The sequence below is a fragment of the Hippoglossus hippoglossus genome, chromosome 8 (assembly GCF_009819705.1).
Source record: "Hippoglossus hippoglossus isolate fHipHip1 chromosome 8, fHipHip1.pri, whole genome shotgun sequence".
In the NCBI taxonomy this organism is placed as follows: Eukaryota; Metazoa; Chordata; class Actinopteri; order Pleuronectiformes; family Pleuronectidae; genus Hippoglossus; species Hippoglossus hippoglossus.
In genome coordinates this window covers 19,557,314-19,571,946 of record NC_047158.1, presented here as the reverse complement: position 1 = coordinate 19,571,946, position 14,633 = coordinate 19,557,314, and the positions used below count along the sequence as shown (strand labels likewise).

General features: G+C 47.1%; 1 protein-coding gene across 1 annotated transcript; it reads right to left on the bottom strand.

Annotated features, from left to right (window-relative positions):
* Positions 1–9,493: 9,493 nt before the first annotated feature.
* actb2 (actin, beta 2) lies at positions 9,494–13,580 on the bottom strand. The gene is made up of 6 exons (XM_034593147.1): positions 13,440–13,580; positions 11,912–12,041; positions 11,558–11,797; positions 10,730–11,168; positions 10,438–10,619; positions 9,494–10,317 (listed from the first exon to the last, which is right to left on the bottom strand). Exons 2-6 carry the CDS (start codon positions 12,032–12,034, stop codon positions 10,174–10,176), a joined length of 1,128 nt encoding a protein of 375 aa, XP_034449038.1. The 5' UTR covers positions 12,035–12,041; positions 13,440–13,580; the 3' UTR covers positions 9,494–10,173.
* Between the last annotated feature and the right edge of the window lie 1,053 nt (positions 13,581–14,633).

Genomic DNA, 14,633 nt, shown 5'->3' with positions numbered 1-14,633 from the left:
CTTTCGCGGAGGAAACGTCTCGGAAGTGCGTGTTTTCTTCAAACAAAACCAGAAAACTACAAAGCGAAACCTTCCGCGCCCTTTTCACGCACATTCACAACCTGGATTCTGTGTGAAAACAACAAGTTAGGTGGGAGAAGAAAATGGCAACAAGAAAAACAAACAAACCCGCCGAAGTGCTTACTTTGAATGGAGAAACAAAACCAAAAAGGGGGGGAAGGAGGTTTTTAAAAAAAGAAAAAAAAAAAAAAAAACACGCAAACGCTTGTTAAAATGGGCGCAGGTTGCGTGGAGCAGCGGAGCGACCCATCACAGGCTGGTCCGGAGGTAAAGTGGGGGAGAAGTTGTGGGGGGGGAGAGAGAAAAGCTCGCGACGCGTCCGTGAAAACTCAGCGATGAAGCCCAGCATTGTTTCTCACGCCCCGCCCCCTCTCTCTCTCTCTCCCCCCCCACCCCACACACACACACACACACACACACGCACACACACACACACAAGCACACACTCCAACTCCACCACTACCGCCCAGCCCTGTGAGAGTCGCAGTGCTGCCCGCTGATTGGCCGCCTGCAGTGTCCATCAAGAGTCCCTAGTGGTTAGAGAAAAAACAACACTGGCCCCTCGCCAGAAGTATAAAACCAATTATGGAGCAAGAAGGTTGATCCGTTTCAAGGTCCCCTCGCTTCTCCCCTGCAGGACGGAGTGATCACAACGAGCCCGGGGGCCCCACCGCCCCCCCCCCCAGCACCGCGATGATTAGCACAGACGCTCAGTAATTGGGGGAGCACAAAGTGTGGGCGAGTTGTTACCCCGCAGGAATGTTGCACTTGTTTTTTTTGTGTGGAGTTTAGAGCCTCCGGACGTGCACTGAACTCCGGAGAATCTCCTGACCTTGTCCCCGTGGGGGGGCTGTCTGTGGGAGAGGTCCCGGACTTCCCCCTGCATAATCCGAATGAGCTCACCTGCAAATTGAGAGGATTCACCACAGAGTGGGTGGGTGAGTTATAATAACTTTTATTTTAATAATAACCTTATTTGTATTATTAGCACTTCTCTAAACAAGGATACACAAAGTGCTACACAAAATCCATGGCAAGCAAATTTGTGAACTAAAATAAAAGGTATTCAAATTCAGTTCCATTCTAAGAGCCGAATCATAACATAACAAGGTCAAGACCTTAACAGCTCCCACAATGAGCAGCACTGTGATGACTGTGGAGAGAAACAACTCATCAACTGGAAGAAACCTCGAGAACCAGACTCAGTGTGGGCGACCGTCTGCCTCAACAGGTCGGGGTGAGGGGAGGGAAAAGGGGAAGAGAGGAGAGGTGGGGGGCAAAAAGAGGGATGTTGATGACGCTTATGCCGCGTTCCATTACACCTCAGAGTTCAGAATGACGTCACAACCAAATTACCTGAGTGGGTATTGTCCAAGTTACACAGGAACAATGTTTACGTTAGCCAGCTAGCCCCTTGTTAGCAAAACCAGTTCATAATAACTTATTATGCATCAGGCGTAGGTCGGTAGTTCCGAGCTCTGAGATGTAATGGAACTATAATATGCAACAGACCGAAACTGAAGGACAAAAAAACAAGACAATTATCTCAGGATGACGTCAACTAAAGATGTCAAGAGACCTTTGGTGATGACGGCCTTCACCAACACATGATCTCCACAGCAGAGTTAATACGTGATGTTTCGCCTCCTGTCTGCTGCGCCTCACCTGACTGTCCCGGGGATTTCTGTGTTGATGTGAATGAATCTCCTGCTGTTTTCCTAATATGTGAAACTCCGGAGAAAGTCTCACATACAGTTCTATTTCTATTCTGTACTTGGGTTGTTATATTGAATTTCTTCCATCAATAAAGGATCATCGCATCGTATCGCATGAGTCTATTTATAAGTATTTAGAGGGAGAGACAATATGAAGAAGCCTGCTCTTTAGTCCATAAAATACAGTAAGGCCTAACCCTCGATGTTAAAGTGGACCGTCTCTCATATAGCAGCCATGAACGTTACTGCGACTTGTCATTGTGGTCACCTTCAGTTTTGATTCGCCCACACTTTCTACCCGAGGAGTAGCAGCCGGGCCTTCGCTGTGCAAAATGTCCCCGAACAGTCCCTGTAGCAGAAACACTGGACGTGTCCCTGTGCACAATGTGGCCGAGGCCGAGCGAGGGAAACACGTGGATTTGCATCAGAAGAGGAGGGAAAGTGGGGTTTTCAGTTAGTGCCATTCTGTTGAGATCCAGGAGGAGGGTGGGGGGGGTCAGACCCGGGGCTCTGACCCCCCCATCACATGACCCCCCCCACACACACTGCTCCTGCTCCTGCACTTTTATCATCAGGATCCATGCGTTTCTTTTGATCTGACCCGCCCTGTGTTACATAGTTGCAAAAAATGTTGATTAAAAAAATCCGAGGCGGTTTCAAGCTGCCCACCCCCCCCCACTCCTCCACCCCTCCACTCCTCCAACCCCTCCTCCTGACAAGGGGACCGGTTTCAAGGCGGCCCTCCAGCTCCTGTAGGGGGAGAGACGGCGCTGGAGCTCAAACCACCGAGGGAGAGCGGAGGGAGCAGGGGACGATCCTCCGAGCTGCAGCCGCCGGCGGGTGCATGAGCTCGGCGGCAGCAGAGAGGAAGCCCCGCTGCAGCATGGTGGTGGTTCCGGGTGAAGCAGCGACACGTCGTGTATCTGATTTTTCACCGCCGAGCTGGAACAGAAGAGGCCGCTCGGCGACAGCCCTCACCCCGCCGACCCGTCTGCTCGCGGCGGCTGTCACCTCTGAGGGGACCCGGGAAGGGAATTACCAGGCGGAGATCAGAGCGGTGTCCCCGGCCTTTGTTCTGCAAATCGCTCCGGCTGGGAATTCAGACAATGGGTTCAGATTAAGGCCCCATTGTTGCTCTCTGCTCACCCGGGGAGCAGGAGGCAGGTTTCAGCTTCAGGTTGTTGTTGTTCCATGTCAGATGCAGCGGTGCTGGTGGGGGGTTATCTCCACTCAGAGGTGGGTGTGTGGCGGCTGAATGGGTCCTGCAGCGTCCCGGTGCTTCTCATACAATTTGATTGAAACAGCTTGATAGCAAGGAGCACAATATATATTTTCTTTTTTATAAATGCATTAATTATATTAAATACATGTAAATGTAATGTCCACTGACTTAAATGCCTCATCCCGCACTTTATATTATTATTTGACATTTTTCTATGCATTTATTATCTGTGCTAAATAAAGCTGATTTATGTCAAAATGCATCAGTTCTGAATTATTGTTGATAAAAACGAATCTTAGTGCATTTCTGTGTATCAGCCATTGGAGACTAATTCAAAATCTCTTATTCCACTGTGGACATAAAACAGCCACCAGTTTATTAGTGGAACAATGTGTGCTTTATGTGCAGGGCTCGCACCTCCATCATTGTAACTGTAATAACAGATCTGCCTACTTTCTGTTTATTTCTAGGTTAGAGCTTCTCGCTGTGACGCTTTACTGCAGGAACAGATGGGACCAGTTGGTAGATTATGTTTTTTTATAGCCTATAGACACCAACTGTGTCTCTGAGGACGGTCCAATCTAAAGCATCCGAGCTCCATGTGGAGCTGCAGTGGAAAAGTACTGAAAACCATCATTTGTGATCCAAAAAACCACCACCAGTTAGTCACTCCACCAAGTCATCGAACTAAAGAGTGCACAATGAGATCATGTTTAGGGTGCAGTTTCCCCCCGTCTTGTTTTCCTTCTTCGTCCAAACACCATATCTCACATCAACCACCCGTGTGCATGGCTGCCCAAATATTTCCGCTGCTCTTTCTGTCCTGTATATCAGCTGAAGGATCAGGTAAATGATTTGATTTGGAGGCCAGACTATCTGATTTTCCCCGGGCAGGCATGTGGCTGCATTAACCCACAGGGGACACAGCTCAGAGACAGCATTGATTAATTCAGCTGGAGGGGGAGTTTCCACTCCTCTCTGGTAAAGAAATACATAAATAAATAAATACAGGATGATGTGGTCCTGCATAAGCACCCACCCTTCACTAGCAGCACTTTCCTGAGCACATCTCACCTTGCACTGGTGGTGTTATTAAAGCATGAATGCATGGCCGCGTTCCCAATAACACCTACTTTCTACAATACTCCATAAATGACAAACTGTAATAAATAACAAGGGTCCAGATATTTTATGTGCCCCCTCTCAAACTGCTCTCTCCCACACACACAGTGCCTGCACGGCCACAGGGCTGAATCATTCATCATACCTTGTCCAATGCTCCACACAAGCACTGCGTTGTTGTGGAAGCGACTGCTACTGCACTGCAGCAAGACCAATCCATAACACGATGCTGAAGAAAGCTAATTGCAGTGTCATGTTATCTGTTGGACTGAAACGTACGTGCCAACAGCGACACACACACACACACACACACACACACACATGCTATTAACATGCAGCTGACTCTAAAACAGCACATACCACACATACACACACACACCAACCCCCCACTTGAAGCGGGCACACACATGTACACACACACAGCCCTCATGGGGTACCTGCCAATCATCAGACAGGGCCCTGCAGGGGAGGGCTGGTGGTGGTGGGGGTTGGAGCCGGAGGACAAACAGTCGGCCACAGGCGCTCACCGCCCTGACAGTCACACAGCTGAATGTGCAGCAGTCAGATGACACCAGCGCACAATGAAAATCGCTGTCTGTTGGTCTGCACACGATCATTATCTGTCACTAAAAATACTATGATTTTATAATTGCTCATTTCTGGTCATTACTGTCTGTTTCAATATGGTGAGATTTGTTAGAGTGAAATAATAAGATGCAAACAAATATGTATATGGTCATACGTGTGCTAACCATCCATTACATTACATTAGGTTATGCTATAGTAGAACAGTGCTTCAATATGCAGCCGTTTGGGGTTCAGTGTCTTGCCCAAGGACACTTTGGCACACAGAATGGAGGAGCTGGGGATCAAACCACCTACCTTCTGGTTAGTGGGTGACCCACTCTTCCTCCTGAGCCATAGCCCTCGTACTGATCCACCACCCATGCATCACTTCAGCTAGAAGAAAATTGACCCAAATTTCTGCCACATCAAACCACATTTATCCTGAATAGATAATCTCAACATCTATTACATTTACTCTCCCTGTCAATGAAATCATACAAAAACAAGAGGATGAGACTCAGTAGAACTCATATCTCCACCAAGGCCCAACAGTCCACTCATGAAACCACATTGACTAGATCCTGATTTTTATTTGGATCTGCATCAAATTTCAGTTCTCTTTTTTTTTTTTCAAGATCCATTAAATATTCTCTGAGAAATCAAGGAAAATGTTGTCCCTACATTGGGTTTTGTAAAAGTCTGTCTGGTAGTTTTTTGCGTAATCTTGCTAACAAACAAATAGACAAGGGTGACAACAAAACCTTCTTGGCGGAGGTGAACTGCAGTTTAAGTTAAATCAAATGCAAATAACTGAGACGAGGAGACAAAAGTCCAACCAAGAAGAGGTTCCCATCTGCCACTGCTCCAAACCCTGATGGGGGATGGGGAGGGCAGTCATCTGTGCGTGTAGGGCGCGCCGGTAAACTTGCAACGCACTGGGTGTGTATGTTTTGGTGTCTCTCTTCCTGCAGTGACAGGACTCTGGGAAATTATGAGGTTTTTCTCGAGAGAGAAAGAAAAAAACAACCATACCACAACCTTTAAGGAAACACTGATGCAACAGATTCGGGGCCACTGAAACCTCAAGGAAAGGACAGTCAGCCCCAGGGAGGGCCTCCACCCTGCAGCTCCTCGCACTCAGGACTCTTTCTGCTGAGTATACATGATCAGTCTGAGATATGTAAAACCTGCTCCCTACTTTAAACAATGACCCCAGTGATCAGTTATTATCGCCTCCTCTCAGTCAGCAGCCGCCACCTGCAGTGAGTCAATCAAACAGAATAATATTCACTGCCATAACGGGGCAGGGGGGGGTGCGCTGTACCCTCAGTGCACATGTCACCCTCAGTCGAATGCAAATCACTCTGCGGCCGGCAAAAGGATGAGCCACAATATTAGAATCTGATCTATTATTCTCCCCTGGCCTCCTTCTGTCAGCTGTAGTAGCCTTCTCTTTGCCTTTCACCTACTTTACATGCCTCACGCAGCCCAGCAGCTCCATCTGTTGGGAAGAGACGAGAACCGCTGGGTGGATCAGGGACCTGAGCGATGGAGCTGCTGGGAAGCTGCTCGGCTGTAGTGAATGAAGGAACACAGTGAGACTCACTGGTCCCCCCCCCCCCCCCCCCCCCCCTCTCTCTCTCCCTCCCTCTCTCTCTCTCTCTCTCTCTCAGGGGAAGACGATGTGCTGTTATGGACATTTCTGAACCGATGAGCTGTAGTGGCTCATTCACAAACACCTGCAGTGCTCCCACTTGCACAGGCAACACACACACACACACGCACACACACGCACACACACACGCTAACCTCGAAAAGCAAAAACACCTACACACTCACTCTCTCTCTCTCTCTCTCTCTCTCTCTCTCTCTCTCTCTCTCTCTCTCTTTCACACACACCTACATGCACAATAACCTCAACAAGCAAAACACACACGTACACACACACACACATATACACACAGATGCATGCACACACACTCTCTCTCTCTCTCTCTCTTACACACATATACAAACACAAACCACAAACCACAAACGATAACCTCAAACCTGAATACTATACATTCATAGTACAACACACACACACACATGCATGATAACCTTAAACCTGGATACAAACAGTAGGCTACAGCACACACACACACACACACACACACACACCCTGGCAGTGAGTGTTTTGCTGGCGTGGCAGTAAAAGGATATCACAGGGAAGCAGTCTCAGCAGAATCACAGGGGGCTGCGGTGAGATTGAATAAATTTCCAATACCAAACACACTTGATCTCCAGCGTGTGTATGCGTGCAGCTGGAAGTGTGTGTGCAGCCTGACTTAATGGACGCATACATGAATTCATATCTGTGCAAACACACACTTCTGTATGCAAGCGCACAGCCGGCTAGCATCACCATACATCACGAGGAGCCTCGAGAATGCAGCATGGAAGTGGGACATCCAGACTAATGGACGCTGCAGGACGTTGGTTATTACTGGATCTGATGGTGTCATACACAGAAACAGGATATGATGCATAGAACATGAGGGTGGAGCAGCACCATCCATCTTATCCTCCTTCATCTCTGCAATATGCAAATGTGAGAGAGAGAGATCGGGTTTCAGATGTGGACACAGGGAATGTGAATCTACTTCCACCGTTTCCAGGGAAGCTGGGACAAAATGTCAGCATCAGCATTGTGCTATAACCTTTACCCATGCTCCTTTGCTGCTTCATGAAACACACACTCCTGCAGTGTCGGACCAATAAAACATCCCAGAGTAAATTAAAATCAAATGTAACTTTATTATCCAAAGACAGAGAATCCTACACAATATTCAAATCATTATAAAAGTCCAGATCTGTTCCCTTTCAGAGGCTTTAATGTTAAATGAATTTGAAGGCGTGTCGTTAACTCACATCTCACTTTGAGTAGAAATCTAAAAACAGGCTTTCATCGCCATCTCCTGTCTACACTGTGTAACTGCTGTGGATGATTCACAGTCGGGTTATGATGGAGAATTCTTTTGTGTCAGAGCAAAGTTGAAAGAATACTGGACCAATTATGGAAAGTGGAGATGCATGACTGTGGAAATGTTTCGAGCTGATAAACAAGCTGCGATCTCATGACCCCGCAAACAGCGTGATCGAACATCTCGGGATGTCATGACCAGAGGCCCGAGGATGGGGATACAATTATTTTGTATATGTGACAATCAGTGACTGTTCTGAGATCTGTGCTCATCATGCGAAGCTGACTCACTCTCTGACCTTTTCACTGCTTCGTTCTACAGCTGCGAGCAAACAGGTCAGAATACAGCAGATACAGATTTAATGGTGGTGATATATTTCCTATTTGTAATGGAAACATATTGATTCCTGATACGGAAACAGCACTTTAAAGAAACATTGTGTCACAGAATAAAAGATAAAAGTTATAGTCAGTCTCTGTCACACTTTATTTCGTGATAATCAGGTTATACGTAGTAACAATGTAAACCTGCACCAGTATTTTACTGTAAATGCTGCTATTATACATCTGCTGCTATTTATCTCCCCCTGTGGATGTACATTACTTTCCATAAAGCGTTATGCACTATTCATATCTTATCGACCCTGAGCCTTTTGACTTTGTACTATGTTGTGTTCTTTTTTTAATGATTAATATGTTCCGCACTTATATGTTCTATTTATAAGTTTACAGCAGGGATTAGAGAGAAACAGCATTTGACCTTCACATGTGGCAGAACTGACAATAAAGTTGACTTTGACAAAGTTTATGTTTGTGTGACTTCATCAGATGCTTTCAAAAACCACGTAGCTCTCACCGTGTGTAATCTGAGGTTTTATTTCTGTGTATAACATTACCTTAAGTCACTGGTCCGTGTGTAAACTTCACACATTTCTCACATCCTCTCGTGTCATCCAGGATTCATGCTGCTGTTTGACTAATACATCGTGTTTAAGCAGGCGCACCTCTGGACTCGTCACCTCTCACCTGTGTTTGAGCAGGTTATGTCATCCTGTTTCCGACTGGAAAAGTCTTATCACTTCACTGACAGGCTGACATTAAGTGCTGCAGGGGTCAGCAGCCGTGTCTATGAAATCCTAAAGCTTAGAATGGTTTATATTCACATGTGGTGTGAACAGTGTAAGACAATAGCTCATTAATACCAGCTTTCATCTGTTTGTTATAAGGATTACACAAAGACCACTCATGAAATTTTGCAGAGGGGTGGGACCTGACCTAGGGAAGAACCCATTAAGTTTATTTATTTCAGGCATGTTTAGGGGGCTGCCATTTGTGAATGTGCACAATTTAAATGTGGCTTCATGAGGGGACTGGCGGTCATAGCTGTGACATTCCAGTTTAATATTTTAATTCCTCAGAGGCTCAGATTCCTGCCACTGAAGGTGACAGCTTTCATGTAACAAGGTTGAGCAGCACAGGCCTGTTTGAGTTAATAGGTGATTCTAGATGTTTGTATCAAATATTACATCAGTAAATTATTCTAAACCTCAGACAGTAAGTACCAAATAAGATTGATACCAATTAGGTAGTTTCCCCTGATGTTAAGACTAGAGTTGAAAACTGAAGAGTATTGTTTTATCTGAAATATACATTCAAATCTTGTGAGTGTTTAATTTTAACTTGTGTTGCAAGTAGCACCAGTGAAGCATTTCATAATTTTAATACAACTTAATCATTTTCCTGTTTGAAGAACATTCTGCCATGATCCAGTGTTCTCTGGCAAAGTTCACAGATTCTCATTTCAGTAGCTTTCAAATATTTCAAAAGACAGACAAGAGTCAAACATCATGTCGGAACACATGTGCACTTTATTGGGATTGTTTAGTCAGTGTACAGGTTGGCCCCACCGGTCTGGCACCCCATGTTACCCCATCACTTTCGAGACCCCTTGCCCCACCACCCCGGGGATGAAACCTCCAACAGGGGGAAGAAGAGGTCACGATTGGGTTTTGCATAACAAAAAACAAGAAAATTAACAGGACCAAGATATTTTTAAGGCTGAAAGTACAAAAAACCCCAGACATAATTTACATACAAGCGATACTACAACCATGTTTAAGTATGCGCCAACCACTGGGCAGCCTTCACAGAGGCGAATACGTGTCTGAACAATGCAGTTAACATTTGGAACCATGTGTCTGAACAATGCAGTTAACAAACATTTGGAATGACTCGAAAAAAATAAAACTAAAGAAAAAAAAACAAATGTACATTTTTAAGTCCCCAGATGCAACTGCAGAACCTTGGGGTGCTTTTTCTTTTTAAACCTAGCCAAACATTACTGTCTCCATCGTTCCAGTTTTAAAATCCTGAGTCAAGCGCCAAAAATAACTGAAGCCATGCCAATGAGTTGGTCATCTAGGCTCTGCGCCTGAGTGTGTATGAGAGATGTGTGGTGTGGTTGTTTTGCACAGAGCTGAAGTTGTTGGGCGTTTGGTTGGGGAGGGAGAGGAGGAACAGTCTGTTTAGAAGCATTTGCGGTGGACGATGGAGGGGCCGGACTCATCGTACTCCTGCTTGCTGATCCACATCTGCTGGAAGGTGGACAGGGAAGCCAGGATGGAGCCTCCGATCCAGACAGAGTATTTACGCTCAGGTGGGGCAATGATCTGCAGAGAGACAAAACCAAATGTTAGGACACCAGAGCTTTTTGTTCTGATTAAAACTTTCCTGATAATTCAATGCAAGCAGCAGCAGTGACTCTGCTGTTGTGCAACAGGTCAGCTCACCTTGATCTTCATGGTGGATGGGGCCAGGGCTGTGATCTCCTTCTGCATCCTGTCGGCGATGCCGGGGTACATGGTGGTACCTCCAGACAGCACAGTGTTGGCGTACAGATCCTTACGGATGTCGACGTCACACTTCATGATGCTGTTGTAGGTGGTCTCGTGGATTCCACAGGACTCCATACCTGGGAGAAGATTGGAAATACTTAGTTAGTGGAAGTGTAGAACACCCATAAAAAGGTAAAGTATGTTTTTTAGCATGTAATGGATGTTGGGCATCAGTTTGGAAACATACCGAGGAAGGAAGGCTGGAAGAGGGCCTCTGGACAACGGAACCTCTCATTGCCGATGGTGATGACCTGTCCGTCAGGCAGCTCATAGCTCTTCTCCAGGGAGGAGGAGGAGGCAGCGGTGCCCATCTCCTGCTCGAAGTCCAGGGCGACGTAGCACAGCTTCTCCTTAATGTCACGCACGATTTCCCTCTCAGCTGTGGTAGTGAAGGAGTAGCCACGCTCTGTCAGGATCTTCATGAGGTAGTCTGTGAGGTCGCGGCCAGCCAAGTCCAGACGGAGGATGGCGTGGGGCAGGGCGTAACCCTCGTAGATGGGCACTGTGTGGGTCACACCATCACCGGAATCCATGACAATACCAGTGGTACGACCAGAGGCGTACAGGGACAGCACAGCTTGGATGGCAACGTACATGGCGGGGGTGTTGAAGGTCTCAAACATGATCTGTAAGGGGAGAGGAGAACATTTTAGTGTTTACCAAACACAGAAGTATTTAGCTTTTGTGTCCACTGCACCAACTACATGCAATAGAGTGAGGCTCAGACTGAAGTTAGTAGAAAAAAGGTGTAAAAGTCAGCATTCCTTCACACTGGTGCATGTCAGATGCCCATTAGGTGCCAATCTACTGGCTCAGATAACACATTAAACACAAGTGCAGAGAAGGCACACAGTCAAGAGAGACCTGTTGATGATAGATCATCTTATAGGAGAGAGGTCCTGGAGGAGAGGGGGGAGGAAGGAGCAAGTGAGAATGGAATAGAAGAGGAAACCAAGGAGGAAATAAATGAGGCAACTACAAATGAATAACTGTGTGCACATGAAAGGGTTTGTACCTGGGTCATCTTCTCCCTGTTGGCTTTGGGGTTCAGGGGGGCCTCTGTGAGCAGGACTGGGTGCTCCTCGGGGGCGACTCTCAGCTCGTTGTAGAAGGTGTGATGCCAGATCTTCTCCATGTCATCCCAGTTGGTCACAATACCGTGCTCGATGGGGTACTTCAGGGTCAGGATACCCCTCTTGCTCTGGGCTTCATCTCCTACGTAGCTGTCCTTCTGGCCCATACCCACCATCACTCCCTGAGCAAGACATCAGAAAATATGTTTAGTTAACAATGTCACAATAAAGACTTATACCTGCATTGAAGAAATTTAAATGTAATCTTTAACAAAAGAGAGTTTGACATCGCTCACCTGATGCCTGGGGCGACCAACAATGGAGGGAAAGACAGCACGAGGGGCGTCGTCTCCTGCGAATCCGGCTTTGCACATACCGGATCCGTTGTCAACAACCAGTGCGGCGATTTCATCTTCCATGGCTGAACTATTGAGGAGAGAGAGAAGAAGAAGAAACAGTTAGTTACTCTCAGGTCACTCATCCACTTCCCAGCAGCCATGATGACGCTCTGCTGTCACTTCCTGTCTACGCTCCAGCTGCAGTTGGCCACGTCGGCCGGTAGGTGGAGCTCTCGCCCTGCACATTCCGACCCCGCCAGACAAAAGGAAGTGGCGCTGCGTTCTGTTATTACCATATAAGGACATGGTTCGGTTTTCAGCAGCTTTGCGGTTACCGGCGTCATGGCGCGAGGCCAGCGCGAGAGGAAAAAAAAAAAACCACGCAACATTGGACACGATCGCACCCGGAGCGACGGGACCACTCCCTCCGCTGGTCCACTGCGGTCACTGGTTTGAGTCCGCCATCAGAAAACCTTTGCTTCACCGTCACTGCGTCACATCCATTCATTCATTCATTAATTCATCGCACGCGAGACTCTTCACGCAGTCACTACACGATGTCTCGTTTTTTTTTTAATACGTTAACGCACAAAAGACATAGTTGCATAACGACGTCATGTCTAATGTTCGAGTCCTTGACCGTTGCTCCATTTCCTGGAGGCCACGCCTTTTCTGGGATTAGCGGATTTTGTCATTCGCACTTTCGTCACGTTCACATAACGGGAAAATACTGCGATTCAAGGAGAAAACTGTTGATTCATCAAAGCCTTTAAATTCGATTTATACTTATTTCTGTGGGCCTCGTGTTCCACTAATTAAAGTCTGGTAATTAATCAGACAACAGGAAAAAAAAAGACACGCCCTGAAAGTGCACATAATAAACCAGGGAGTTGGTTTTTATCTTGATTTAAAACCGCTCCCGTCCCCAGTCTGGGAGTTAGCATGCTGCGGCTAGGCTAGTCAGCTAAAGTAGGTCACACCCCGCCGCATCGGGAGCACAAAGGGAGCAGCCGGGATCCGGACCCACAGAACCCGAGGTCTCTCTAAAAAAAAAACAACACCCTGCCCGAGGTTAACACACTAAAAACCCGCATCACTGGAACCCGCATGACGCCGGGATGAAAGTTACACAACCAGGAAAAGGGAGCGAGACAAAGACCGCAGGCTACAAATTCCTCCTCCCAGCCGGTTTCCTCTATAAAAAAAAAATGCACCTGTAATTCATAACGGTCCCCGGCCATCACCGCAGCATCCACCGGGAGAATTAAAACACTGGCGTCGCAGAATTAACGTGGATTGGTTCGTTTGCAGCGGGACAAAGAACCTCGTGGTCGGTTGCCATCTTTTTACATTTTTCCCTTTCTTTAAAAACCGCAGAACAGGCAGAAATTCAAAGTAGCCGAGGCGATGATAAAACAGATCTACAGCATGCTAACGCGTCATTACTTGTCTTTTCCCCTTTGTTTTCTCGTGCTGGTCCTCTTACCTTATTGGGTGGGGGGGCTTTTCGCTTTAAGGGAACCGGTTCCAGGCAAGTGATATCCCGCACGAGCTGCGTGTGACGGCGCTCAGAGTGAATCCGTTAGCTGCGGGCGCGCGTCCTTTATACCGCGTCAGTCGCCCGGCTCGAGCCATAAAAGGTAAACTTTCGGAATGGCGCGCTCCCATTGGTCCAGCGTCACACACTGGGGCACGACGCGCGCACGCCGCGGTGCACTGGGCGCTCGCGAGTTTCAGGCGGCGATGATAGTGAAGGAGAGAATAAAGAGAGAGAGGGGAAAAGAGAGGTGGGGGAGGGAGGGAGATCAGCGTAGTGAGGCCTAGTGAGGATAATGTATGAATGTAGGGTTTTATACAGATGTTTAATAGTGTTTAAAGGTGAATACGTGCGAGGACAACTTCCCGCACCTGCTTCTTTATAACGGTTTCTATGTTTTATTGTGATCAGAGCTCCGCTGCAGGGCTCCTCCCTGGGCAGGCTGCACAGGCCCGGGACTCTCCACTCTTATGGGATCCTCCCGACACTGTTTCATATCTCAGACACGAGGCCATGGTGGTGTTGTCGTCCACTTTGAAAAGCAGCTGGTCACACACACAACACACAACACACATGACAACACACACAGAGGAGGGGGGGATGACCACCTATTGTATTGTGTCCTGCTCATGTGCAGCCAACGCCTGCTGATAATGTGCAGTTATCGATCAAGTATTTGTCTTCTCTGCAGTCAAGGCTCCACCTAAATCTTTGCTCGCACACACACACACTCGTCTCTCTATAGTTGTGAGGCCACTCATTGACATGATGCATTCCTCAGCCCCTTACCCTGACCTTAACCATCACAACTGAGATGAGATAAGATAGGATAATCCTTTACTAGTCCCACAATGGGGAAATGTGGAATCTGAATGCCCAACCCTAATTCTAACCCTAAACTCTTAACCCTCAAGCAACCCATTTATTGGCCCTCATAACTATAGGAAGATTAGCACACACACACACACACACACACACACACACACACACACACACTGAAATACAATAGTCTACACGTTTAAAGGGAGAGTTAAAGGTTTTCAGCTGCTGCTTCCTCTGCAGTCACGTAAGTTACGTCTATGATGTCACTGCGAGGCAGGAAGTGCCTTAAAATCACAGTTTTCATTCGCCTTCATCAAATAA

What these genes read in the sequence shown, in the direction of transcription:
- actb2 (XM_034593147.1), bottom strand. Translation starts at nt 12,034, where the DNA reads ATGGAAGATGAAATCGCCGCACTGGTTGTTGACAACGGATCCGGTATG. An exon ending in ACAGGGAGAAGATGACCCAG is followed by an intron (nt 11,169 to 11,557) that starts GTACAAACCCTT and finishes CTCCCCTTACAG; the next exon opens with ATCATGTTTGAGACCTTCAA. An exon ending in CTTCCAGCCTTCCTTCCTCG is followed by an intron (nt 10,620 to 10,729) that starts GTATGTTTCCAA and finishes ATCTTCTCCCAG; the next exon opens with GTATGGAGTCCTGTGGAATC.